This window comes from Lepidochelys kempii, chromosome 4, assembly GCF_965140285.1.
Source record: "Lepidochelys kempii isolate rLepKem1 chromosome 4, rLepKem1.hap1, whole genome shotgun sequence".
NCBI lineage: Eukaryota > Metazoa > Chordata > Testudines > Cheloniidae > Lepidochelys > Lepidochelys kempii.
The window spans coordinates 124998571-125024147 of record NC_136383.1 but is presented as its reverse complement, the minus strand read 5'-3'; the positions used below and the strand labels follow the sequence as shown (position 1 = coordinate 125024147).

At 39.8% G+C, this 25577-nt stretch overlaps 1 protein-coding gene across 6 annotated transcripts; it reads left to right on the top strand.

Annotated features, from left to right (window-relative positions):
- The first annotated feature begins 642 nt into the window (after nucleotides 1-642).
- Nucleotides 643-25577, top strand: TACC3 (transforming acidic coiled-coil containing protein 3). Of its 6 annotated transcripts, XM_073342758.2 has the most exons (16): nucleotides 643-798; nucleotides 4214-4376; nucleotides 4509-4654; nucleotides 8380-9459; nucleotides 10791-10881; nucleotides 11450-11645; nucleotides 13074-13126; nucleotides 13478-13605; nucleotides 13688-13802; nucleotides 16926-17081; nucleotides 19483-19559; nucleotides 19641-19684; nucleotides 22689-22849; nucleotides 24040-24146; nucleotides 24387-24507; nucleotides 25400-25577. In XM_073342758.2, exons 2-16 carry the CDS (start codon nucleotides 4215-4217, stop codon nucleotides 25463-25465), a joined length of 2703 nt encoding a protein of 900 aa, XP_073198859.2. In that variant the 5' UTR covers nucleotides 643-798; nucleotide 4214; the 3' UTR covers nucleotides 25466-25577. The 6 variants fall into 6 exon arrangements, 5 of the variants coding, with proteins under 5 accessions (XP_073198859.2, XP_073198858.2, XP_073198856.2 ...); XM_073342757.2 differs by lacking the exon at nucleotides 643-798 and having other exon boundaries at nucleotides 2615-4376; nucleotides 10794-10881; XM_073342755.2 differs by lacking the exon at nucleotides 643-798 and having other exon boundaries at nucleotides 2618-4376.

Genomic DNA, 25577 nt, shown 5'->3' with positions numbered 1-25577 from the left:
AAAAGGGACCCACTTGTGCAGACCCCTTGCTCACACAAAGTCCTATGCATGTCCAGGGACTGAATCCCTGGTTGATGCAGGTGCAGTGATCCACCTACAACTTATTATGGCATTTGTGCCCATGTGAGCATAAGAATCCTTGCAGCATTGGGACTTGAAATAGATAATTTCAGTATTTATATTGCAGTAAGATTTTAAAATAATATTTGTGTAGGATTAAAGTAATTATTTGCCCAAGTTAAATTTTGTTTGTAATACAGACAGTTGTGGGGCTGTTTCAGTGACCTATGCTCTTTATTAGTAAATATACAGCATGTTTCTTGTAGGAAACATTTATTTGAAGCAGAATATATTTAGGTCTCTCATTAGCTTTCCTGAGCTCACAAACATCAGCCCCTGAAGCCAGTGGGGAGAATTTGGTGCTTAGCCAGCGGGAGCGAGATGAAAAGATTCTCGTGTTCCACCCTCATCCCTAGAAAACTACATTTCCCAGCATGCCGCACGCACCATCGCTTAGTTCTGGGGAGCTTTTATCGGCTGGGTGCCCCTCCTCCAGCCCCCTCTCTGATTGGTCTGTTCATACCGAGGTCACCTCTGACTTGATTGGCTCCTGGCCTGTCATTGGCAGAGTCGAGCTAACGTTGACATTTGAAATCCTGAGGCGGGGGCCGCGGCTGCGGCGAGTGGGCTCGGCTGGTTGCTTGCCGGTGACGGGGAGAGCGGCTGCGGGGCGAAGAGGGGAGACACTCGGGCAGCCGAGCGCACAGGCAGGGCCTCAGGCCTGGAACTCGCCGGCAGGTAGCAGCCCCCCCCACCCCCAGCTGCGGGGAAGCTGGCGGGGTGGTGTGGGGGGCGCTGAGGTGTCGGGGAGGGGAGGGGTTTGTGGGTTCCCCGCTGAGGGAGTCTGGGGTGTGGTGCGGGGCCGGGGGGGGGGAACTAATGCGACTCCCTGGGCCGGGTGGATTTGGCTCGTGCACTGACGCGACGGTGAGGGTGTCCTGACAATACGGCGGGGGGGGGGGGGCGTTCGTCTGTCGGCCTCTAAGCCTCCCAATCTCCCGTCGCCCCCTCTTCTCCCTCTGTCTAGTCTAAGCCGATGAAGCGAGCTGCAGCTCTCGAAAGTTTATGCTCAAATAACTTTGTTAGTCTCTGAGGTGCCCCAGGCCCTCCTTTTCTCTTTGCGAATACAGACTCGCACGGCTGCTACTCTGCAATCTCTCTAGGCTGTTCTCCCTTCCCCCTTGCTGCAGCTCAGTGGCCACGTCTGTGGCTGCCCGGTGTGGGAGCCGCTGCTCCATTCCTGGCTCTGCTGGTAACCGAATGTCTTGGTGATTCACCAGAAAAAGGCCCTCTTTTGTTCCCCTGAAATGCGTGACAGGGGCATGGGGGAGGGGCAGGGGGTTTAATCATCAGCTGACTTGGCAGTGGCATGACCGGGATCTCCTCTGCTCCCTGGTGAGGCTGTGTCACCCTCAGACCTTTCCTTTGAGTTATGTGTTACTTTCGCAGACTTGCCTGTGGGGCTGTAACTTACGAAACAGGATGCCTTTTTGTGGCTGGGAAGTCTGAGTAAAATCAGCCTGGCAATCATGTCTTCTAGTTGTAAATAAAAATTGATTTTCATTTACATTTGCTACTAACTTAAATGCTGGTATTTTTTTTTAACATAGCTATGGTCATCCCAATGACTAGGCTCTTACTGAGTGCTAAATCTAAGAGCTCAATATTGCAAAAAAATAAAATGTAGGTTTAAAAAAATGTGGTATGTTTTACACATGTGCCCAAGGAATCTTTAAATATCCATGTTAATATGACCGTGATTCTCAACCTATTTATCATTGTGGGCTGCATATCCAGCTCTCTATGTGTTATGTGGACCACATCCACACAATATATATTACGTGTATGGCCCCGAGGATGTCATATGGGCTGTAGCTGTGTGCTGATTGGGCCCCAAGTGGTCCATGGGTTGAGAACCACAGTTCTATGAACTGAACATAGACAACATGCACATGCCAGTATAGAACACTGGCCATGCAAAGCACTGAAGCTACCTGTTCTTCATGTCCTGTGTTCTGCTGAAGAACTGAAGGCATTATTCATAATGCTCCACACTAGTCTCTTCTCTCTACGCTGAATATTCAATGCAAACTTTAAGTATGCACAACTGTGTGAGTATTTGGGTACGCTGTTGCCATGATCTTAAAGTTTGACATATATGCCAAAATGAATTACTACTAAACAGTTTTTAGCTGCGCATCTTCTAATTTCAGGTTTTGTGCATTCTGAGGCATACAGAGAAACCTGAGTTGACCTTTTTATCTAATGATAGTGACAGTTCTGCATATGCAATTGCAGATTGGCACCAATGCACTTAATTATATCCTTCACTAAAACCTAAAGCAATTAAATGTTAAATAGTTGAGATTTATATATTTATCAGGTGGAAAACTCAGTGATGGCTTTCACATACTAACTCAATCACATTTACACATGACCATTCTTATGCGGTTGTACCTCATGGTATACTAATATTTATGCAAATGGATCAAGTTATAGTTAATTGCTGTGAAAACTAATTTGTGTTCTCAACCAAATCTTACATTAAAGTAGTCTATTCTCTGCAACACTACTTCAGATATCAAGTATTTACAATGACTTTGTTTCAGAAAGTAGAAATGGTTGCAGTGGTTGCTAATGTATGGAAATCTAGATATATGTGGTGTGTGCGTGTATAGTATCTTTAACTCGATGTTGGATCCCTATTGTGCACATCATATGTCTTTTTAGTGGTCTTATTAACTTTTCCAGCATGAGCAAAGGCAGCTACATTGAATAAGTGAAGAAGTCTCTGAATGGTCCTTGTTGTGTAAAGAGATCTGGTATTAAAAGGATGCTGTCAACTTAAATCTTATCTTATACTTTCTATTTTATTCACTGACTACTTAGAATATTACAACTACAACTCTAAAAATTCAGTTCACTGCTGCTCACAGGTTTGTGTGCATGTTAACGCCCCCTCCCCCCTTTGGCTTGGACAAAAAGCAGTGAGGTTAACTTCCCTTGAAGATTCTCAGAGCTGTAATTTGGGGGCAAAGTTTCAGTTGACACTGTCCCTTTAAAACAAGATGAGGACTAAAAAAAATAGCAGACATGCTTTAAATCCTGCTAAACTTTCTTGCATACCTTTCCATTTTTAAAAAACCCTCATAGATAGTTCTTAAACATTCAAGAGTAATACTAGGCATCTGTAATTATTATCACAATCATACCTACAAAAAGACAGACAAATGAAAAGTGTCTGTCAGAAATCGCCAGAGTTAGAGTCCAGTGCCAGCATTAAAAACATTAGGATTTTTATAATAATTTTTGAATACTTGCTTTCACTGTGCTCTAAACTTCTCTATCTTTTGTCCTTGATATAAAACCCACTGAAAAGTAAGCATACTATAAATTGTGCTCCCCTAGATCACTCGTAAAACAAATCAGCCTACAAAGTCTGATGAGCTGTATATAAGCTCCTTTTAATGTTGACAGTAACGTTGCATGGAAAAATTATATTCCCTATAAAGCTCTTCTGGTTCTCATGCTAAAATGTTATATATATTATTTATGTAAATAGGACCCTATGGTTCTATGTGCCTTATTATGTCTGCTTGAACTGTTGAGTCACAATTTATATTTGAGGGGGATGAATAACTGACATCCTGAGAAAGTGGGAGGAAATGCATATTATGCTTATGTCCTCCGTACCATTTCAGAACATTAACTATTAAAAACTCTGTTCAAATAAGGAGATTCTGGAAGCTTAATCATGATGCATTATAAATAAAATGTAGGAATTTTGCAGGCATTCTGTTTCCCCTGCAAAAACTGTGGCTACGCATAGCTTGAATGTCATGACAACTGCATGACTGCACATACCTGTCAGGTTTGGGGGAGGGGAGGGAAGAGAAGAGAACTTGTGACCACTTTGTGTTTAAAAGCAGAGTTGCTGATGTAATATTGTATGTATCTGCTTTTTCAATGTATTGTAGTATGTTAACTTGCATAAGGATTTAGAATAGTTGTAAAACTCAGTTCTGTGGCTGTTACAGTCTTTCTTCACTAGCATGCCAGGCTGACTGTTAAGAGGCCAATTATCTGAAAGCACAGCTGTCTGTCAACACCCTCTCATTCACGTTGTGGGCATGTAAATGTGTTTATTTTCTAGAATGAGTCTGCAGATTTTAAATGGCGAAAACATCAGTGATGATCTAACAGCAGAAAGCTGTTCCTTCCTTTTCCCGCCACCAGAGTCCACAGGGAGACCTTCTATCCTTCGTCCATCACAGAAAGAAAATCTGCCACCAAAAAGTGTAGCAAAAGCTATGAAGGTATGTCTGCATTTATGTTAGCCTCTTCCTTCTCACGCTTTCAGGGCCTCGCTCTTAAGAGAAAAAATCATGTATGTATTGTTGGGGGCTTAAAAATATTCAATCAGAAACTACTTTTTTTTCACCTCAAAGGTAACTTTTCAAACTCCTATGAGGGATCCTCAGACTCACAGAATCCTGAGTCCTAGTATGGAAAACAAACTTGATGCTACTTTCACACTAGACGATTGTACTGAAGTTCTAGGAGACCTTCATCTGTCTGAATCCAGCAGTGCTGCGTGAGTAATACACTTAGTGTTCTTGCAAATAATTAAGGCTATTAAGAGTGACTGGTTTGTGAATGCAATATATGTTGAGGACGACTATCTCCCATTAGAAATTTGTCTGCATAATCAACTCTGACACTTTCATACTTATCAACAAGTTCTAAATTGTACAAGTAAAGCAATCTGGTGCTGCAATTAAAAATGATACAGGGGAGCCTACATAGCTGGAGCAAAAATACCCTAGTAATTATAATAGTACTACAATAGTAATTCCCGTGTTCTAGTCCCAATGCTTTCACTGATACTGGTCAAAGGAGTCTGACTAGAGGCAATGCTTGAGTTATACCTATAAAACAATGCTGGGAAGACAAGCCCTTAGACTACACCATTGTAATACATGTACATGACTAAGATTTTTTTCAGTGGTACTCACTTATAAGTAGGGCTCTTGATTTAATTGCAGTTAACTCACACGATTAACTCAAAAAAATTAATCGCGATTAATTGTAGTTTTAATCACATTGTTAAACAATAGAATACCTGTTGAAATTTATTAAATATTTTGATGTTTTTCTACATTTTCAAGTATATTGATTTCAGTTACAACACAGAATACAAAGTGTGCAGTGCTCACTTTATATTACAAATATTTGCACTGTAAAAATGAGAAACAAAAGAAATGGTATTTTTCAATTCACCTCATACAAGTACTTTAGTGCTTTCTCTTTATTGTGAAAGTGCAACTTACGAATGTAGAATTTTTTTTGTTACTTAACTGCACTCGAAAACAAAATAATGTAAAACTTCAGAGCCTACAAATCCACTTAGTCCTACTTCTTGTTCAGCCAATCGCTCAGACAAACAAGTTTGTTTACATGTGCAGGAGGCAATGCTGCCCGCTTCTTGTTTACAGTGTCACTTGAAAGTAAGAACAGGTATTCACATGGCACTGTTGTAGCCAGCATTGCAAGATATTTACGTGCCGGATGCACTAAAGATCCATATGTCCCTTCGTGCTTCAGCCACGATTCCAGAGGACATGTGCCCATGATGATGATGGGTTCTGCTCAATAACAATCCAAAGCAATGCCAACCAACACATGTTCATTTTCATTATCTGAGTCAGATGCCACTAGCAGAAGGTTGATTTTCTTTTTTGATGGTTCAGGTTCTGTAGTTTCTGCACCGGAGTGTTGCTCTTTTAAGACTTCTGAAAGCATGCTCTACACCTTGTCCCTCTCAGATTTTGGAAGGCACTTCAGATTCTTAAAACCTTGGGTCGAGTGCTGTAGCTATCTTTAGAAATCTCACATTAGTACCTTCTTTGCATTTTGTTAAATCTGCAGTGAAAGTGTTCTTAAAACAAAGAACATGCTGGGTCATCATCTGAGACTGCTCTAACATGAAATAGATGTCAGAATGTTCAGTCACAAATTTAATGCATACGTTATTTTTTTAACAAGCATCATCAGCATTGAAGCATATCTGCCAGAATGGTGCCCAGAGCATGAAGGGGCATATGAATGTTTAGTATATCTGGCACGTAAATACCTTGCAATGCTGGCTACAACAGTGCTATGTGAATGCCTGTTCTCACTTACAGGTGACATTGTAAATAAGAAGCGGGCAGCATTATCTCCTGCAAATTGTAACCAAACTTGTTTTGTGTGAGCAATTGGTTGAAGTAGGATGGAGTGGACTTTGTTTTATTTTTTGCAGTTATTTTTTGTATATAATTCTACGTTTGTAAGTTCAACTTTCATGTTAGAGATTGTACTACAGTACTTGTCTGAGGTGAATTGAAAAATACTGTTTCTTTTTTACAGTGCAAATATTTGAAATAAAAATAATATAAAGTGAGCACAGTACACTTTGTGTTCTGTGTTTTGTAATTGAAATCAATATATTTGAAAATGTGGAAAACATCCAAAAATATTTAAATAATCTATTGTTTAACTGCGTGATTAATTGTGATTAATTTGTTTAATCGCTTATAAACCCTACTTGTATGGCATTTTTTGTTCTTTTTTCAGAAAATTACTATCTCCAAGCTGGCTAAAAAAGAACTGGGTAATCTTTGACTAGTGGTCAAATTCTGATCTCAAACCCACGCAGCCTCTCTGAACTGAACAGCAGTATTTGATTCTAGATCTTTAGGCATGGTCACTAATTTCTTAGTTGTAATTCATATGTCAACTAAACTTCTTGCTCCTATGTCTCTAAATGTCAGGGTCTGACATGTAGGGATTAAGTGACTTTTACAATGGCAAAGTGGAACATTTATTGATGGTGTTGTACAGTCATGATTCAGGCACAAGTAACAGCATCTCAAGAGCTACTGCTTTTGTTAGAATAATAGAATATCAGAGTTGGAAAGGACCTCAGCAGGTCATCTAGTCCGTTCCCCTGCTGTTGTATATCTCCTCTCCCTTTCTCCATGCTACAATGAGAACGCTTGTGTTGCTGCAGTCTAGTATTGTGTTGTGGTAAGGAGTATGAGGACTTATTTTAGGACTAAGAGGAAGAAAGTACTGCAGACGGAAACTTTCAAAGAACAGCACTGTGGTGCATAGTTCTCAGGCTCTTATTGGTTAAGTACTGAAAGAGGATGGGAGGGGTCTGATTACTTAGACAACAAGTCTTGCAGAGAAGAGACTCACAGGGTGGGGAGATCGTAGTGAACTGTATCCTTTCTTGCTTCCAACTTTGTCATGCTGGAACTTTAACTGGTTGGCTTTTAATTATGTTTTGCTGTATAGCTTTTGTGTGTGTGGCATTCATATAACTTTTTGTACTCTTTTGCAAAAGAGGCAAAACAATGGGAGGAAATACTTTTTCAGGAAGTAATGTCTTAATGCTCTATCATGTGTACATGAGCTACAAATAAGCAAACTTGAGCTCAGGGGTGACTTGGGAACATAACATTAGAATGTGTCTGTCGTGATTATGCATAATCTTTCTATAATCTATTCACTTACAGCAGTCAGTCATTTCTTTCTCCCCCCACCCCCTGTGTTCTTCCTTGCCTCTCTGTTTTTAGTAAGTCTTAGCATTCAACTTCTGTATTCAGAGCAGTCTATGCAATTCTGGCATACATGTTTCATAGATGGCGGGGGAGGGAAGGGAGTGTTCACAGACAGCCAAAAAAAAAAAAATCAGCAGTGACCAGAGAAAGCAAAGGATGGAATGGAAGAAGTGAGTCATGTTATAACTTGATACATTATGTTGATGGTCACTCCCATTCTTATAAACCCTGTGTGAATATCTACAGTAGTCCAGGAATCTGTACCATTATCTGAATCTAAGTTCTGTAGGGGTTTTCAGTACTACTGGTTCTTTACTATTGCAGTACATATTCAGCCTATCCAGAGAGTTATGCCCTGAATTTCAGCCTCCCTTGTAAAGCATTCCTATGTGGGGTTGAGGAGAAAAGGAAGGGGACTCAGCAGTGTGTTTCTATATGAGCACAATGTGGTGGAGGAGAACTGACTTCTTTAAGAGAGGTTTTGTTGGCTTTTCTCTAATCCCTGAACAGTAAGATACCAGGGTGGTAGGCTCTTTAGAAAGCAGACAAATTCTCTTGCTTTTATGGTGATCTCAGCCTTCTTATGTCCAACTCTTTTGGTGTAGCATAAAGCTTTGCAAACTCCAGCATATGAGTTTGAAAACTGTTTTTTTAAATGGTGTCTTAAAATGGCTAATTATAAATTAACACTGACTTTATTTTTGTGTAACAGAAATCAACATGTAACAGAATTTGACACTAAAATTACTAGAGAAGATGCACAAATGCAGGAGGAAGCCAGTGTTGTTCCTTATCCAGATGATGAGATGCCAGTGAAAAGCTGTGGTACATACAGCATTGATTTTGATAACTTAAACAACATCAATCCATTCCAGAGTTCCTCTCAGATGCAGAATTCTCCTGAGAGCCTAAAAAAGTCTCCTATATTGTCTAGCAACCCTGAAAAGGTTTCTGAGAAAAATGATACAAATTCTCTGTCACTGGATGATACCCTTCCTGTTACTTCCCCACCTACTGCTGCAGTGTCTGAGAGTACAAATCTAAATGCAGACACCCTTATTGGTGTGACAAAAGAGACTGTTTTCATGGATGTCGTGGTGTCTGGTAATGAATCCAAACCAATTCCTAATGACACTGAACTGGATATAAAGCCCACTTCTGGTGAAGTCAGCAAAACCAATTCTTCCAACGGATCAACACAAACACAGAATTCTCCACCACCTGTACAAGGGTCCTACACCTTTGATCCTAACAGCTCTGATACAACACATCCTTTCGAAACTAGGGAATCAAAGCTACAGAATTCTCCAGTAGCAGAAAGAACTTCAACAAAAGAGTCAAAACCTGAAGAAGAGGCTAGCTTCTCCAAAGCCGAATCTGTGAAACTAGAATTTGACTTCACTGATAACACAGCTAGTAAAAGGCCACCTCCAAGGAAACTAGGTAAAAGACCTGGAATTAAGCCTCCTTCCAAGAAAACCGCTATAGCTCTAGGGAAAACATTGGAGAACTCTGAGGCAAAAAGCAAGAGTAAAACAGAAAGTGATATTCCTGTTTCCAGTGCATCTTATAACTTTGACTGGGACAAATTTGATGATCCAAACTTTAATCCATTTGGAGGAGGTTCCAAAGTTTCTAGCTCACCCAAATGCCCTAAACCCAACACCGAAAAAGCTAATCAGCAAGAGGAACAGGATAACACCTTACCAAAAAGGGAATCTCTTCCACCAGAGCAGCTTAACAGAATTGTTGTTGCAGATGAGACTGCTGAAGAAATAGTGCCTGAAGCTCAGTAAGTAAATCTTTAATTGAACTTGTAGAACTGCCTCAAAGACTTTTTTTCAGGGCAAGATGATGCCAAAAATTTGTGGGTGCAGAAATCTGTACAGTTCTGAGAAATCTGTGCTGGTGCCTCTGAACAGAATTTTTCGGTTGACAGTCAACAAATTTTAAAAATACTTCTCTCTGTCCTTGCTTCAAAAAATAAAAGATAAGAGCATCAGATCTGTGTGCCTGCTCTCCCTTCAACATTGCCCTGCCCCTCCTTCAAAATAAACATATCTACCCTGTTTCCCATTCACTGATCTGTCACATTCCTTCCATTGTAGATGTTAAAGCTTGGAGAGCTACCAGATAATGGCTGGTTCAGTAGCAGGGAGCGGAACAAACTGGACAATTGTTCTGTTTTACACTCTTAGCCTAAAATCAATTCTCACTTCACCTCTGGTACCTAACCCTAATGTTCTTGGGGTGCAGGACAAGAGCTAGCAAGGAAGAAATGACCCTCTTGTTCATCCTATTATTCTATAGTAGGGAGTTCACACTGCTTTCTGGTTGTGAACACGGTCTGTAATATAAATGCTTCTCACAAAATCTGGAGCTGCAGGAAAAAGTAGTAATATCAAGGGACTGGAGCTTTCTTCCCCTAGTTAATTTTAGGGTGTAGGGTGTTGAGTTTTGAAGTCCAGTTTTAACCACTACATGCCAACGACTTTACTATGGAACATATTGGAAACAACTAGCTGTTTATCCAGAATAGACTCTATTTCATTTCATTTGATAAGAATGAGTAATACGTGTTCACTCTCCTGGTCAAGCATACAGAGCCACCTATTACTGTTAAACTTAGGGTAAATATTAAATTTACACTACCATCAGCTAAAGTTTTGGACTGCTACAGTGAGGCTTTATGGAGTGCCTATAAAAATGTTACTACGGATATTAGACCATTGTTAAGGGGAGGGTGGGAACCCTATGAGTTCTGGGGTTTAACTCCAACAGAGCTGTTTTCACAGAAGTAGAAACTCCTTTAAATCTAATCTCCCTGTTTTTTGTTAATGGAAAAGGCTGTTTGGCCATTCTGTGACAGTCATGACTTTCTATGCATCCATGATAGCATTCTAGCTTTCATGGGAGAAGTATGTAAATTCATTGTCTTACCTGCTGATTTTTTGTTAATGGAGAGCTTGTTGCCATTTAGAGACCACTATATTAGCTGTGGGCTGAGGGGGGAGGCAAGCTGTCAAACAAGCTTCCTCTGCCTAAATGACTCTTAGCCAGGTCTAGGAACATGTTTAGACCTTACAACTGACTAGATTACAATGACTTTAACCGTTTGTTTAGTAGCTTCCCTGAAGAAAAACTGAGTGAAGATGAAGACAAATTTGTAGTTCAAGCAGAAATTGAAGAGGAATCTTCAAGAGAACTAACTATGGTAATGTGTATCTATATTTAAGATATCCAGTTCTAGGTAAAACCATTATGTTAAAGCAGTTTTCTATTTCTAATAAAGTTGCTGTTCTCCCCTTCTTGCATGCCTTTCAGTCTAAAACTGTAACTCTTACAGATCCTCAGACTTCTTTAGTGAAAACAAAGTTTATTTTAAAAACCAATGAAAGAGGGGTTGGGCCCTGTCTGTACCAAATACCAAATCCATAAACTCAGCCTGACATAACTGAAGGGATCAAATCAGTATCACGGAATATCTGAAATATCTTGATTTTAGTTGACAGCATAAAGTGCTCAGGCTAAAAACTTAAATCAAGGGTGGGGAATCTGATAAAATGCAGTTCTGCTTGATGAGGATTAACACAATGTGTTGGGTTAACAAATTCCTGCTGCTGTTGCAGTCTTCCCCATGGATTCTGTTTCAGCAACCCTTTTAACTGTTGTGTAACAAACTGATTTAACCATCACTAACGTTTTTAAGTGCCATAAATGCACTATGCCAGTCATACTCCCAATGTTCCATATTACAAACTAAGTGTGTGTATGCCTTCCAGGAGAAAAAAACAAGCTCAAATACCTCACCAGTTGATGCCCACAGTCAAGATAACTTGCCTTTATTTGGCAGTGGAACATCCCCTTTGGCTGACCAAGAACATGAAGCCAATTGCAAGAAAACTGAAATGGCAGTTGATATAAATGATCCAACAGTAGTCACTGAGTCTGAAGAGTACTTCAGACCCTCAACAGAAGGTAAGAGCAGTTGCTCTTAGCAAGGCGCTGCAACAGAACTGGACACACATGCTGTTAAAACAGCTCTGTATGCTGTTTTTCTGCTACTTCAGTTTAAGTTACAGGAACATACATCTCATTACCAATTCTAGTTTTTAATGTTTCATCCTGCCTACCTTTAAAGGGACAATTCTTAAATTCAGACCAGTAACTTTTCCTAAGATTATTGAAACTGACAGAAGTTTAAAGAGGACTTTTTACACTTAACACTTGAAAGCATTGTTTACGGTCAGTTTCCCTCTAATAGTTTTCTTTGACTGTTTGCTTCTTGCAAGTACTACCCAATAGCTATTTTTAAAGTTGAAGGAGGGGGGAGAGGAGTAACTTTAAAGCCACCAAAACTGGCAGGGTTGTCGGAGCTGGTGGAGTATCCAAAAATACTCTTTCCTTTTCCTTCCCCCTTCAAAAACTGACTAGATTTCCTGTTGACATTGTCCCGTCAAGCAATAGTCACTAAATAACCAGGTGCCAAATCCAGTTACAATCCAAACAATACCACCTCGCCTGTTTTGGTGACAATGATACAGTTTCTAATGGGTTTCACTTGGCTGGTTGTAACATTAGAAAAGCACTTTTATGTTGAATTATTCTTTTCAGGTCATAAAACCACACATTACCAAAGTGCCCACTATACAAAACACAAATCTATTGAACAATCTTGATACTACATTTACTTCATACAAACCCATAGGACCCACCCTGTCCTTGTTATGGTACAAATAGCTTTTCTGCATTTTCATACCTTAAACAGAGAAATCAAGTGCAGAATTGCAATTTTATTAAAAAATAAAAACTTCTGTAGTATGCTGCATAATTCAAAAGATTGTTTACGCTCAAAACTAGAGGGCTAGGTCTATCATTGCACATTAAGTTTACTGGTTCCCCTTTTACAATCTATCACAAACCTCTTAATACTTGGGTTGGTGGATCATTTTGGAAAACGATGACTATGGTAATAGCAGCTGTGTGTAAATCTGCATAGATTGAACTGTCAATGATATACTAAAAGGACAGAGCTCATAGAAGAGCAGTGTGTCCATTCTTGAGGATACCTCCATGTTAAACTTAAAGATGTGCACTAGCTTTTCAACTACATCAAGACACTTGAATCGTGTTAACTCCTTCCGTCCCCAAATAAATAAACCTGAGTTTTAAGAAGAGCAGTGGGGTTGTGGGGTTTTTTTGTTTTATTTTTTTTAAATGCGAACTCTTTCCCTTCTAGGCTAAAGTTCAGGGTTCTTTTCTCCTGCTAATAACTTAATCTAACTGGGGACAGTAGTTTCTCTTTGCTTTCCATCAGTTTCATATCAATGTCACTTTCCATCCTGCTCTATTAACAACTGTATGACTGTATTAAATCATTTTTATTAATATATTTGCCCTTTCCAGTTCTAGGAATGGGCATAGAAATAGACTACCTGGAACAATTCGGTACATCCTCAGTAAGTATCTGATATTTAAGCAGTTAAACTTGTTGGCTCAAGAGTTAGGGGTGGGGAGAGAACAATAAGATCTAATCCTTTCTCCTCTAGGTTGTAGGTTCAAATGTGGCCCAGTTGGGTGTAGCAGTTTTATGTACCATCTCATGAGTAGATAGAGACAATGGGTTGAGCTCAGTCTTTCTCATGATCCCCCTATAATTAGCTGCTGTCCTTGTTGGTAGTCTAGCCAAGGCTGAGGTTTGACTAAGCCTATCTTCTGGAGAGAACACACCACTTGAAGTTTCTGAGTTGGCTATACTACAAAGTAACATATCCTTCAATGTGAGTAATATCTCCCCTATCTCTCCCCAGTTTAAAGAGTCTGCTTTGAGGAAGCAGTCATTGTATTTGAAGTTTGACCCTCTACTGAGAGACAGCCCCAAAAAGCTGGCCCCTGGAACAATAAACTCATGTGTAGTCAATGCACCATTTCAAAGTGGGTAAGTGTAGATTTTAATCTAAATTATAGCACATAAATTTGGTTTTGAACACTCTCATTTTAACTGTTTTTGTTTTTTTTAGTCCTCTTTCTGACTTCAGTAGACTGCCTTTGGAAACCCCAAAGCCTGCAGTGAAATCTCTTCAAAATGAAGAAAAGCCTAAAGGACTGGATCTTCTGGGAACTTTCCCAGCTCCAGTAAGTAAATCATAAACATGTCAATTTTCATGTTAGTGGATTTTTGGATGAGTTCTTCGAGTGGGAAGAATAAACAACCTTTATCAACTTCTTGCCTGCTTAGTGTTCCTGCACTGCTGTGGATTAGTGTTGGTGTTACAATTGCCAGTACCCTCAAACAGGACGTATGCATTCACTGGGTGAATGGCATTACAAGTGTTGCCAAGAGACTTTAAATGGCTTAATACATATAGGTTGTCTGAGTTTTAAAATGACAAAGGAGCTGTGATGATGTATTGAATCTGGGGTACACTTGAGGATATTATGAATATCCATTTTGTAATGAGTTATGCCAGATATGCCATGTAAGGTATCTGCAAAAATGTTATAATTTGCCAGATCTGATGATCTGATGTATGTGTTTATTATGAGTTCTAGATATGTATGTCTGTATTTCAAACTTGTGCTATGCTTCTGGGTGACACCCCCAGACAGTTTGGTATCTGTACTGCCTAGTCTGCTTGATGGCCAATTAAGGACCATCAGCTGTACAACTGACCCATTGAGAGAAGGTATGGGGATACACCTTATGAATCAACAAGGCATGAAGGGCATGCCTAAGGACAGAAAAGGCTTCCAAGCCATGTGCTGGGCAGTTTGTTTGAAACAAAGGAAGCACAAGCCACATGGCAAAAGACTGTAAAAAGGCAGCTGCATGTTCTCCATTTTGGCTTCAATCCTGCTTCTTACCTCTGGAGGAACTTTGCTACAAACTGAAACTCTGAATAAAGGACTGAATGACCCATCCACGCTGTGGATGTATTCCAGAGGGACTTTCAAGCCAGCAAAATCACCAATACTGCTAGGAGCCTGATATACATCTCTCTTCTGGTCCTTCCCCCACTTACAATAAACCTTTAGGTTTAGACACTAAATCATAGAATATCAGGGTTGGAAGGGACCTCAGGAGGTCATCTAGTCCAACCCCCTGCTCAAAGCAGGACCAATCCCCAATTTTTGCCCCAGATCCTTAAATGGCCCCCTCAAGGATTGAGCTCACAACCCTGGGTTTAGCAGGCCAATGCTCAAACCACTGAGCTATCCCTCCCCCATAAAGGACTGACCAGCAGCTTGGTATTTTGGGTAAGATCCAAATTGTACTGATCTGGTAACGTGGCTGGCCCTTTGGGGTCAGAAGAACATTTTTTGTATATGTGAGTAGTTTTAAAACTAAACTTCTCACTGTACTGGGACTAGGTGCTGACTGGGAGCCAGAGAACTGGAATGAAATAAGAGGGCTGTGTGATTTCCTTTTTGCTTCTTGATAACTAGTGGGGAATCAGAAGCATGGTTTGTGACTGGTTGAGGAGATAAACTTCAGTGTTTCCCACCAGTCTTGGGAGTATCTGCTCTCCCTTTTGCAGCCTGCCCTCCACAGGTCACATTGGCATAGTCTTGGCAGGATCCACAGAACCAGATTATTTGGGTTTTTGATCAGAACCCCATGATATTCCAAATTGGAAATTTAAAACTGAATGTTAAAGTTAGTTAGCTGGCCAGTCCTGTACAACTAGCCCTGCTGGCCACACCTCAAAGATGGGATATGGAGATTAGTTAGTGGAACCAGCTGTATATGAGGAGCCGATTCCTTTATAAAAAGCAGCAGGAAGCTTCAGAAAGGGGAGTGCTCAGGGAGAGAGACAACAGTAAAATGGAAGTCAGAGACTGCTAGGAGTGAGCAAGTTCCAGCATGAAATCCTGAGCCGTAGGGAAAAGGGCTTCAGGTAGGGAACACCTAGGAGACACCCTCAGCAGGAAATGCAGATTGCAGCCTTGATGGAGGTTTGAGGACTTTGTTTTATTATTATTTTTGATTACTCTGATAAAACAATCCCCAAGGAGGGTTGTGCTGAACCATAGAATTTGTTTAGGTAGCTTGATTGAGTGTGATGGCTCTGTTAGTAGAGCCAGGTACCTGCAGAGTAATCTCAGGCCATGAAGGGGTGCTCAAGAGGCAGTTGGCCTATTCACAAGATCTTCATATTTAAAATAGTTTCTAGCCCCAATACTGGGTATTAAAACTAACTTTTTTTTAATGTTTAAGTGAACTGTTATCATTGGTGAGGAGGCTTCTATCAAGCTTGTTTTGACATCAGAGTCACTGTCCTATAATTGTGCTATATAATAACATTTTTGTTGGCGCTTTTGTTTTACTCTGGCAATTAAAAACAAATCTCCAAAAGTGTCTTCCACACCCTGAATTTCTCTTCCTAGTATCTTCCACACTATGTCTTCCTAGAGAGCAGTTAAATGTTACAATCTCAACATATTTAATTTTTGGCTTAAAATTAGGCTAAGATATTGTGTGTCTGAGTACAGAAATTCAGGATAAAGAGGAAATTCCAGCACTAAGCACTGGTCCTTTGGGGGAAACGGGGGAAATCTCGCTTGCTTACCATAACCTTAAGCTAAATTCTTACAAAACTTTGTGTGATGAGAAGCATTTTTGTGCATGATCCTTTAGATTAAACTTGATTAAATGGTTCTCTGATGCCTAATAGCATTGATCCAATCTCTGAAAATTGGCGCTATTAATGATCTACAGTGTTTCTGATGTTAAACACTAAAACAGGCTTGCTCTTGGATAGTGGGCTCCTAGACTGGTGTTATTGCATGTTGCCTTTCAGTCCCTAGAGGCAGCTCAGATTCCCATTTCAGTCAAAGCATTCTTTTTTCATACAGCTGAACCCATGTAAGGTGAGAAATGGGTTTTCACTGTAGTTCCTCTGCTTCTTGAATAAGCAGCACTCTGTGCCAAATTCTACAATTAAATGTAAAGTTTTAAACTTGGCTGTCCTTGTATAACTCTTTATGTGGATGAAGGTCTGTTTGCCTAGCAGTAATGCTTAACTTGCTGTGGGGGGAGCTGTTTCTTTGTCTGCTGTTCATGAATAGGCAAATAGTGCAGTGCGCTGCATCTCAATATAGCTATAGTATTACCACATCTCTTTATCAAGCTAGAAAAATGACTAAGCAGTTTATAGGGATAGCTTTGGGGTTAAAATAACTTGCAATAATCTGAATAGATTCTAGTGTAGCTGATGTGGTAGCCACTCAAACTTTTTGTTTTTCTTCTCCGCAAAGGATACAGTTCCTCTAATTCCAGATATCTCAACCAGTAACGCTTCACCGCTCTCTCCTTTTGGTGTGCCAACCAACACTGCAGTTGACGCTATTATAGAAGTGCTGAAATATAGCCAAAAAGATATGGATGCAGCTGTTGAAACAGTTAAACTAGAGGTAAGAAGAGAGCTTAAAAAGCCTTGAGGAATGTAGCACTTACTTTGAAAAGGCGTGTCATTATAACTTGTGTTATACCAATAAAATAAAAACCAGCAGGATCATCTTAAAGGGGAAAAGGCAAAATGCCACATTTATTGTGAATACAGAAAGAATCATAGTAAGCAGTTAGTTATAGCTATAACAATCCATTCAATTTCATATTTATTCATACACACTCTCACAGGTTCTGCAAGGTTATCCTAGTTACCAGCCTTAGAGTTGCTCATGCCAAGCCACTGGCCAGGTGGCCTGGATATGAGGAGGGAGCAGGGCCTTGTCAGATGCTCATCTGATGCTGCTGGAAGTTGGTTTGCAGAATCAGACCCCAAAGTTCTCACTTTCTAGAGTCCATTTTTATAGGAATTTCTTCCTATGCCAGTCTACGGGAATTGCTTCATCATGCTGTTGCTGAATCAATCAGCAGATGTCACAATCCTGACGGCTCCGTGCTGCCAGATGTTATCTTGTTCTTTGGTTCTCCCATTCTTGAGGCTGTTGGGTGGATTCCAGTCTGCCCTCTGGGGGTCCTCTGTTTATTTCCATTTGATGCCTTCTTCCACCGATGGACACTGGATTCTTAGGCTGGCACCTCCCTGATCATTCCGTTATTATCCCCACCAAGCATCCATCCACATACATCCTCTATCTCTATTTTAATCACAATTGTTAACAAAGTGAGATGAATACAACAAAAGGGCGGAAAGTCTCTAGGTGCTGTTTCTGTTAGAGTATTGCTTTGAGTCTCTCTGAGTAGTTGTTGTTACAAAGAATTGCTTTGAGAACAGACTCTGTCTTAGAATGTACTAACACAATTAGAAGCTTGCAAGTTTCATACACAGAGGAAGAGAAACAGTACCAAAAATCAAGAGACCTCTTAATTAGTAATACCCTGGAATTTAAACTATGGGGAATCAAACTCATTTGTGATTTTAATACAGAACTTCTTTAATATGATCCAACACATGCAAGCATTCCCCTCTTTGAGTTACTCAGTAAATACTGGGCATCTATTTCAACACTTGTTATCCCACTACCCCCACCCCCCTTTTCAGGTTTTGAAGTACAGTAACTCCCCACGTAACGTCATCTCGCTTCACGTTGTTTCGATCTTACTTCCCTGCTCGATTACAGAACATGCTCCATTTAAAGTTGTGGTTAAGGGTGGGGGCTTCGTGCAAGGGGTGGAGTGGGCAGGCCGAGGGTTGAGCCCCCCCGCCCCTGGTGCTTGCAGAGTAGGGGAAACTGCCGCTGCTGCTGTTCAATGTGCTTCTAGCCTACAGCACCTTCAGCCTCCTTGCCTGCCTCGTTATCTCCAGTGCCAGTGGGCTGTGCCTGTGTGGGGTAAGGTGGGGGCACCTCCCAACTATAGTACTGTACTGTGACAAGAACAAGAAATGATGGATGCCCTGAAAAGACCATTCTTGATGAGTTTCTCTGAAGGAGGAAGACTTTTTTTTAAAAAAAAATAATTTTTTTAAAATTATTTTTAAAATGCCCTATAGTGACAACACGAGGGGAAGAATCTTATCTTTTCAAATCAGTTTCTTCTAATCTGGAGCAACAAACACAAATATAACTTCATGGTTATTGCATGGCTTCACTACAGGACAGAGTCATGTTTGTCTGGGGGCCTTAACTGTGCTTCTTATAACTTAAAAGAGAGCCAACCATTTTAAACTAAGCCTGAATTTCCTGGGGTTATAATGCTTGCTACTAGGATAGTTCCTACATAGCTAATGTGTTTTTTCTCAACTGTAACTCCATCTTAATATAACTTGTCTGAAAATGTAAGGTTATCCTTGTTCCCTCCAAATTTGTGTGAACACAGATTGATTCAACCTGCAAATTAACATTGACTTGAATAGATTAAAAGAGTTGGCTGCATTCTGAGAGAGTCAATAGTTTAATACCGCGAACAGTGTGGGAGTAAGATGCCTATATCACAAATTAGGGGAAGTCTACTTGGAAAAAACCAGTCTGTGATCAATGTATGAAGAAATAGTAAACTTAGTCTTGCTGTGTGATGCAACAAACACCAGTGCTGTGTGTACAGGGATAGCATGGGAAGGTCACTTGTAATCTGCTTTAAAACAATTTTTTGTGTGAATCTTTTTGATTGAGAAGTGTTGAATATTACAATGAACTATGAGACTAGTGATAACACTACATCACCCAGTCTACTGGTCTGTCTCTGACTAGTACTAGAGCTTTCTGCCATAACTGACACTTATGAAATAGTGTCCATAGGGAAAATTTTATCTTCTGTCAACACCTCTTTAAGATACCCTTCAGGTTGTTGTGAATGTCCGTTTATCTCAATCCCTGTTAAGTAAATGTAGAACTTTTTTTTTTTTTTAAGGTTCAAGAAAAGCAAATGGAAGTTTTAGAATGGAAAAAGAAGTATGACAGGCTTTATATGGAATACCTGGAAATGGGGTTAGTGCCTGCTAATTATACAGCTTGATTTATTGCTTTTGATTGCTTTCTCTAATGTATATTCAATATTGTTTTTTTTAGAAAAATTGTTGCAGAGTTTGAAGGTACAATAACCCAAATGATGGGTAAGTATACTGAATAAATGGAACACTGCTTGAGATGGGCTTTTGCTTAGACCTGAAGGGCTCACTAAATATATAGCTGGCTTTGACACAAGAATATCTAGTACTTTAGTCATGCTGTCAATACTGCATTACATGTTACACTTGTATCATACTGAATCCTTGGAACAGAGATCAGAGCTAGACAAATTAATGTGTTTATGGACAGATTTCTAAAGTAGAATGTGCACAGTTGTATGCATCTTAATTACACAACTGGGGTACTTACATGTTTGCTTGACTTGTACAGACACATGCACGTAGCAAGGTAGGTGCCTGATTTGTACCTAACTGAGGCATGCACAGTAATGGCCACAATATGGCTCGTAGCTGTTCAATTCTAGATGGTCCATTGATGTTACAAGTTCCAGTTGCTTACTAAGCAATTCAACAGTTTGCTACTAAATGAGAACAATAATCTGTTCCACTTCTGTAGATCACACACAGCCATATCACTTCTGACCAAATGTCAGTGGAACCCTCTGGTGGACACTTCTTGTTTCTACTGTTCTAAACTGCAAAGGCAACGATTAACATGTCAGCCAAAAGCTTGCATCTTGAGTCCATAAGAATATGAGAACGGCCATACTAGGGCAGACCAATGGTCCATCTAACCTAGTTTCTTGTCTTCCGACAGTGGCCAATGACAGATGCTTCAGATGGAGCAAACAGTACAGGGCAATCAAGTGATCCAGTCCCAGTAACTGTCAGTCAGGCCTAGGGAAAACCAAAGCATGGTTACATCCCTGACTGTCTATTGATGTACCTATACTCCATGAAATTATCTAATTCTTTTTTTAATCCAGTTATAGTTTTGGCCTTTGCAACATCCCTGGCAATGAGTTTCACAGGCTGACTGTGCATTGTGTGAAGAAGTATTTGTTCATATTTGTCTTAAACCTGCTGTCTATTTCACTGGGTGACCCCTCATTCTTGTGTTACATGAAGTGGTAAATAACACTTCCTTATTCACTTTCTCCATACCATTCAAGATTTTATTGACCTCTGTCATACCCCCTCCACTCCTTAGTCATCTCTTTTCTAAGATGAATAGTCCCAGTCTTTTTAATCTCTCCTCAGATGGAAGCTGTTCCATACCTCTAATAATTTTTGTTGCCCTTTTCCATTTCTTATATCTTTTTTGAGATGGAATGACCAGAATTGCACACAGTGTTTATGGTGTGGGTATACCATGGATTTATATAGTAGCATTATGATATTTTGTCGTCTTATCAATCCATTTCCTAATCGTTCCTAACGTTGTTAGCTTTTTTTTTTTGACTGCCACTGCACATTGAGCAGAAGTTTTCAGAGAACAATCCATAATGACCCCAAGATTTTTCTTGAGTTGTAATGGCTAATTTAGACCTCACCATTTTGTATGTATAGATTGGATTATATTTTCCAATGTGCAATACTTTGCATTTATCAACACTGAATTTCATATGCCATTTTGTTTCCCAGTTGCCCAGTTTTAAGAGATCCCTTTGTAACTCTTCAGTTAGCTTTGGACTTAACTGTCATGAGTAATTTTGAATCATCTGCAAATTTTGCCACCTCACTGTTGGCCCCTTTTGCCAGATTTATGAATATGTTGAACAGCACTGGTCCCAGAACAGATCCTTGGGGACACTATTTATTCCTCTCCATTATGAAAATTGACCATTTATTCCTACCCTTTTGTTTCCTGTCTTTTAACCAATTACTGATCCATGAGAGGACCTGCCCTCTTATCCCATGACTGCTTACTTTGCTTAAGAGCCTTTAGTGAGGGACGCTGTCAAAGGCTTTCTGAAAGTCCAAGTACACTATATCAACTGGATCACCCTTGTCGACGTGCTTGTTGATTCCTTCCCCACCCCCCGCAAGAATCCAAATAGATGAGGCATGATTTCCCTTTACAAAAGACATCTCTCCTCTTCCCCAACAAATCGTGTTCATCCAAGTCTGATATTTCTGTTGTTTACTGTATTTTCAACCAATTTGTTTGGTACTGAAGTTAGGCTTACCAGCCTATAATTGCCAGGATCACCTCTGGAGTCTTCTTTTTTTTAAAAATTGGTGTCACCTTAGCTATCTGGTACAGAAGTGACAGATTACATATCTCAGTTAGTAGTTCTGCAATTTCATATGAGTTCCTTCAAAACTGGTCCTGATCACACATTACTGTTTAATTTATCAATTGTTCCCAAACAACTTCTATTGACTTCAGTCTGAGACAGTTCCTCAGATTTGTCCCTTAAAGAATGGCTCAGGTGTGGAAATCACCCTCCCATTCTCTGCAGTGAAGACTGCAGCAAAGAATTCATTTAGCTTCTCTGCAATGGCCTTATCTTCTCTGAATGTTCCTTTAGTACCTCAATCGTCCAGTGGTCTTACTGATTATTTGGCAGGCTTCCTGCTTCTGATGTACTTTTATTTATTTATTTTTGCTGTTTAGTCTTTTGCTGGTTGCTCTTTTTGGCTTGCCTACTTATACTTGATTTACCAGAGGTTTTTTTTCCTTTTTATTTTCCTCAATAGGATTTGACTTCCAATTTTTAAAGGGCTGCCTCTTTGCCTCTTAACAGCTTCTTTTACTCTGTTTTAACCTTGATGGCTTTTTTTTCCCCTATTACTGTTTAATTTGGGGTATACATTTAGTCATCCTTTTACAAGTAAGCATGCTAAAGCTGTGCATAATTTAGATTAAATCCTTAATTAAGGAAGACTCATATTTACAAGAATGACAGTTCTTCGATGCTTGTCCTTTGGTCCTTTAAAGAGAATTCTGCAGGAAAAGTAATATGGCTGCGTGTGCTGATAAGAATTAAAGGTTTCGTAAGTAGAGATAAGAAGTAACGGTTTCATTATGCTACAGTAATGTCTGGTCCTGTGTCTTTAGTAACTGGGATGAGGGGGTGCTTTGCTTTAAGAAAAACAAAAAACACCCAGCCCTCTTGTATTTTTTTTTTTTTTTCATCTTTAGAGGATGCCCAAAAACAGAAAGAGCTTTCAAAAAAGGAAAACCAGAAGATGCTGGAGGAGAAACAGCAAGTTCTGTCAGATCTGAACTCCATGGAGAAGTCTTTCTCTGAACTCTTCAAACGATTTGAAAAACAGAAAGAGGCTTTAGAAGGTTATCGCAAAGTAAGATGATGGAGTGACACTGGTACTGTGCTCCCAAATCCCAAACAAGACTAAGGCCCTGTTGAGACTGGGGAAATAGCTGAAATTCTAGAACACCTCACTTTACACTAGGTGTTAGGTGGTCACAGTCAAAATTCGACTCCCCCTAGAAATGTGGCTGGTTAAGGTCTCAAAGATGTTAGTAGTTAGGGTAGACAAGGTTCAAGTCATGTTTTAAAATGCAGTAAGTATGGTTTAAAAAAAATTTGTTTTTGTTTTTTTAACTGAAAGTACTCCACATCTTCCTGGCTGTCTTGAGAGTTGCATCAAAATGTGACTAGCTCAGTGTCCTATCCTTTTCTATCACGAACAATTGAACGAGTGACTCTGAGAAGATTAGATATGTGTCCAAAGAGAGCCTGTCTCTGGATTATTCATAGGTTCCGAGGCCGCAGGAGGTCAGACTAGGTGATCACAAGGGCCAAGATCATTTCTACTAGAAGGATCTGGTTCAGGTTCAGGAGAAGTCTGCCTATTACATTAGCCCTTGGAGACCCTAACTTTTATATCACAACTCCCTTGTGCCAGAACTGTACAAACCAAGGCGGACCAGGCCTTTTTGCCCTAAAGTCTCACTCAGGGGAAAATGACTTATCTTTTCTCCTCCCATCTCACTGTAGTGGCTTTTGTTGCACTGCATGGTTTCATACGTGGTATTAAATATTTAATATTTGATTCAACTGCAGCAGGGTCCAAATCCTGAATTTTCCCCATCATCTTCTGCCTTTCCTGGAAGAGAGTTGATTTAGCCTTACTTTGAGCCAGAGTAGGTGGTACATTGATTGAACGAATAGAAGTGGCACAGAATGAGAAAATTTCAAGAACATGGTGGCTTTTGATAAGAGAAGAGAGAAAAAGAGACAAAGTTGAGGATGCAAACTAGGATGAATTTCTCCTTTGTCGGCATTTTGAAGATAAGTGAGCCTAAACAGAGGTGGGCGAGAACAAGTGGCTGGGTGGGTGTCGAGGAAAGATCTGACATTCAACTATACCCTTAACTATTTGTTTTCTTGAACAGGTCTTTTGTTTTAAAAAAAAAAAAAAAAAAAAAACCCCTGCAGTAGTAGAGTCTTGCCTGCCTATGGGGTAATGAGGTTAAATTCAAACAACCACCTTGACACTAACTGAACTCTCCAATTATATTGGGATAGAATGAAGAGGCTCTGAAGAAATGTGTTGAAGATTATCTTGCAAGGATTAAGAAGGAAGAGCAGAGATATCAAGCACTGAAGGCACATGCTGAAGAAAAACTGCATCAGTGAGTACTTTCTCATTCTTAGTCTCTCATGTTTACCTTATACGTAGGGTGAATTCACAAGCAAAACTCCCCTTGATTTCAATGGGGCCAGGATTTCACTTTAGTATCTCAATCTCAAAACCTCTCTTAGAAATATTGTAACCACTTCTAAAGTGGAAGAACCTAACTTGACTTCAGACCGTAACTTGCTAGCTGTTTTGAATTAAGTCAGATTTAAACATTAGCTCACTTTCATTCCAGAGCAAATGAAGAGATTGCCCAGGTACGGGGCAAAGCCAAGACGGAGTCTGTAGCACTGCAAGCTACTTTGCGTAAAGAACAAATGAGGGTACAGTCTCTAGAAAGAAGCCTTGAACAAAAGGTCAGTTTAAGTATCTGCTACTTGACTGGTTTTAAACTTGTAATAAGCTACGTTCTAAACTAGCATCAGAACTGGTGTTCTCAGGAATACCACTGTGAAATAGCAAGAAGTCTGGTGGTACCTTAAAGACAAACATGGCTACCCGCTGATACTGTGAAATAGGAGTCTTGATTGTATGTCTCAAATATTGGTATGGCAGAACCCTTTGATACTGAGAGATGGAATCCATCTACCCTTGTAGAGGGATCTATTGTGAATAATGGGTTCATTTGCATAGATGGGCCTCAGAAGTAACTAACAATATATAGACTTCCAAGACTGGATACTAGCTGAACTGTTGAAAGGGTGTAACTAAAATATAGGTTCAGGTTGAAAGTGAACAGTACACCTTGTCCTGGGAATGAGGCTTAAATATGATGGCACTGCATCCGTTCTAGATGCATTATGATCTAAAGAACCAGCATCACTCATGCTATAAACATAATTCCATAATGAATTGCTTCAGCCACTTAGGAAGTGGAAAAACAGGCACCAGTAATAGGTATGTTGATGGTTGCATCTTCTATTTAGTTGTAAAGAGAACTTACAAAAGGGTGTACAACAGTCTAACAATAGTCCTTAACAGTAGAGACTACAGTCTAAATTTTAGACACTGCCTGGAAAGTTAAGGAAACAATGTAATGTAGCTGTCCCTTTAAAATCTAATCAAGATATGCCTCCTTAGGATGCCTTGTTCCAAGTCTTTACTGCATTTACAGAATTTGAGCATTTGTAATGGAACTCCTGTTCCACACAACACCAAAGGTGCTATGACTCCTGTGACTGCAATTTTGTGATATGAATGTGAGTTGCAGTTTGTTCTTGACTCACTAATTCTTTGTCTTCTTAACAGGCAAAAGAAAATGATGAACTAACAAAAATCTGTGATGACTTGATTTTAAAGATGGAAAAAATCTAATATTTGGACTGTTGTACATATGTTCACTCAGATTCATTCTGTCCTTTTTCTTTGTGTGTTCAGTGACTTTTTAATTATGTATGTGGAAAGTAATAAAAAGTAATAGATTTCA

Excerpts from the sequence above, each read along its gene's own strand:
- TACC3 (XM_073342755.2), top strand. The coding sequence starts at position 4,197 with ATGTGTTTATTTTCTAGAATGAGTCTGCAGATTTTAAATGGCGAAAAC. Across the intron at positions 11,646-13,073 it reads CTTCAGACCCTCAACAGAAG|TTCTAGGAATGGGCATAGAA; the intron begins GTAAGAGCAGTT and ends TGCCCTTTCCAG. Across the intron at positions 13,803-16,925 it reads TGGGAACTTTCCCAGCTCCA|GATACAGTTCCTCTAATTCC; the intron begins GTAAGTAAATCA and ends TTCTCCGCAAAG.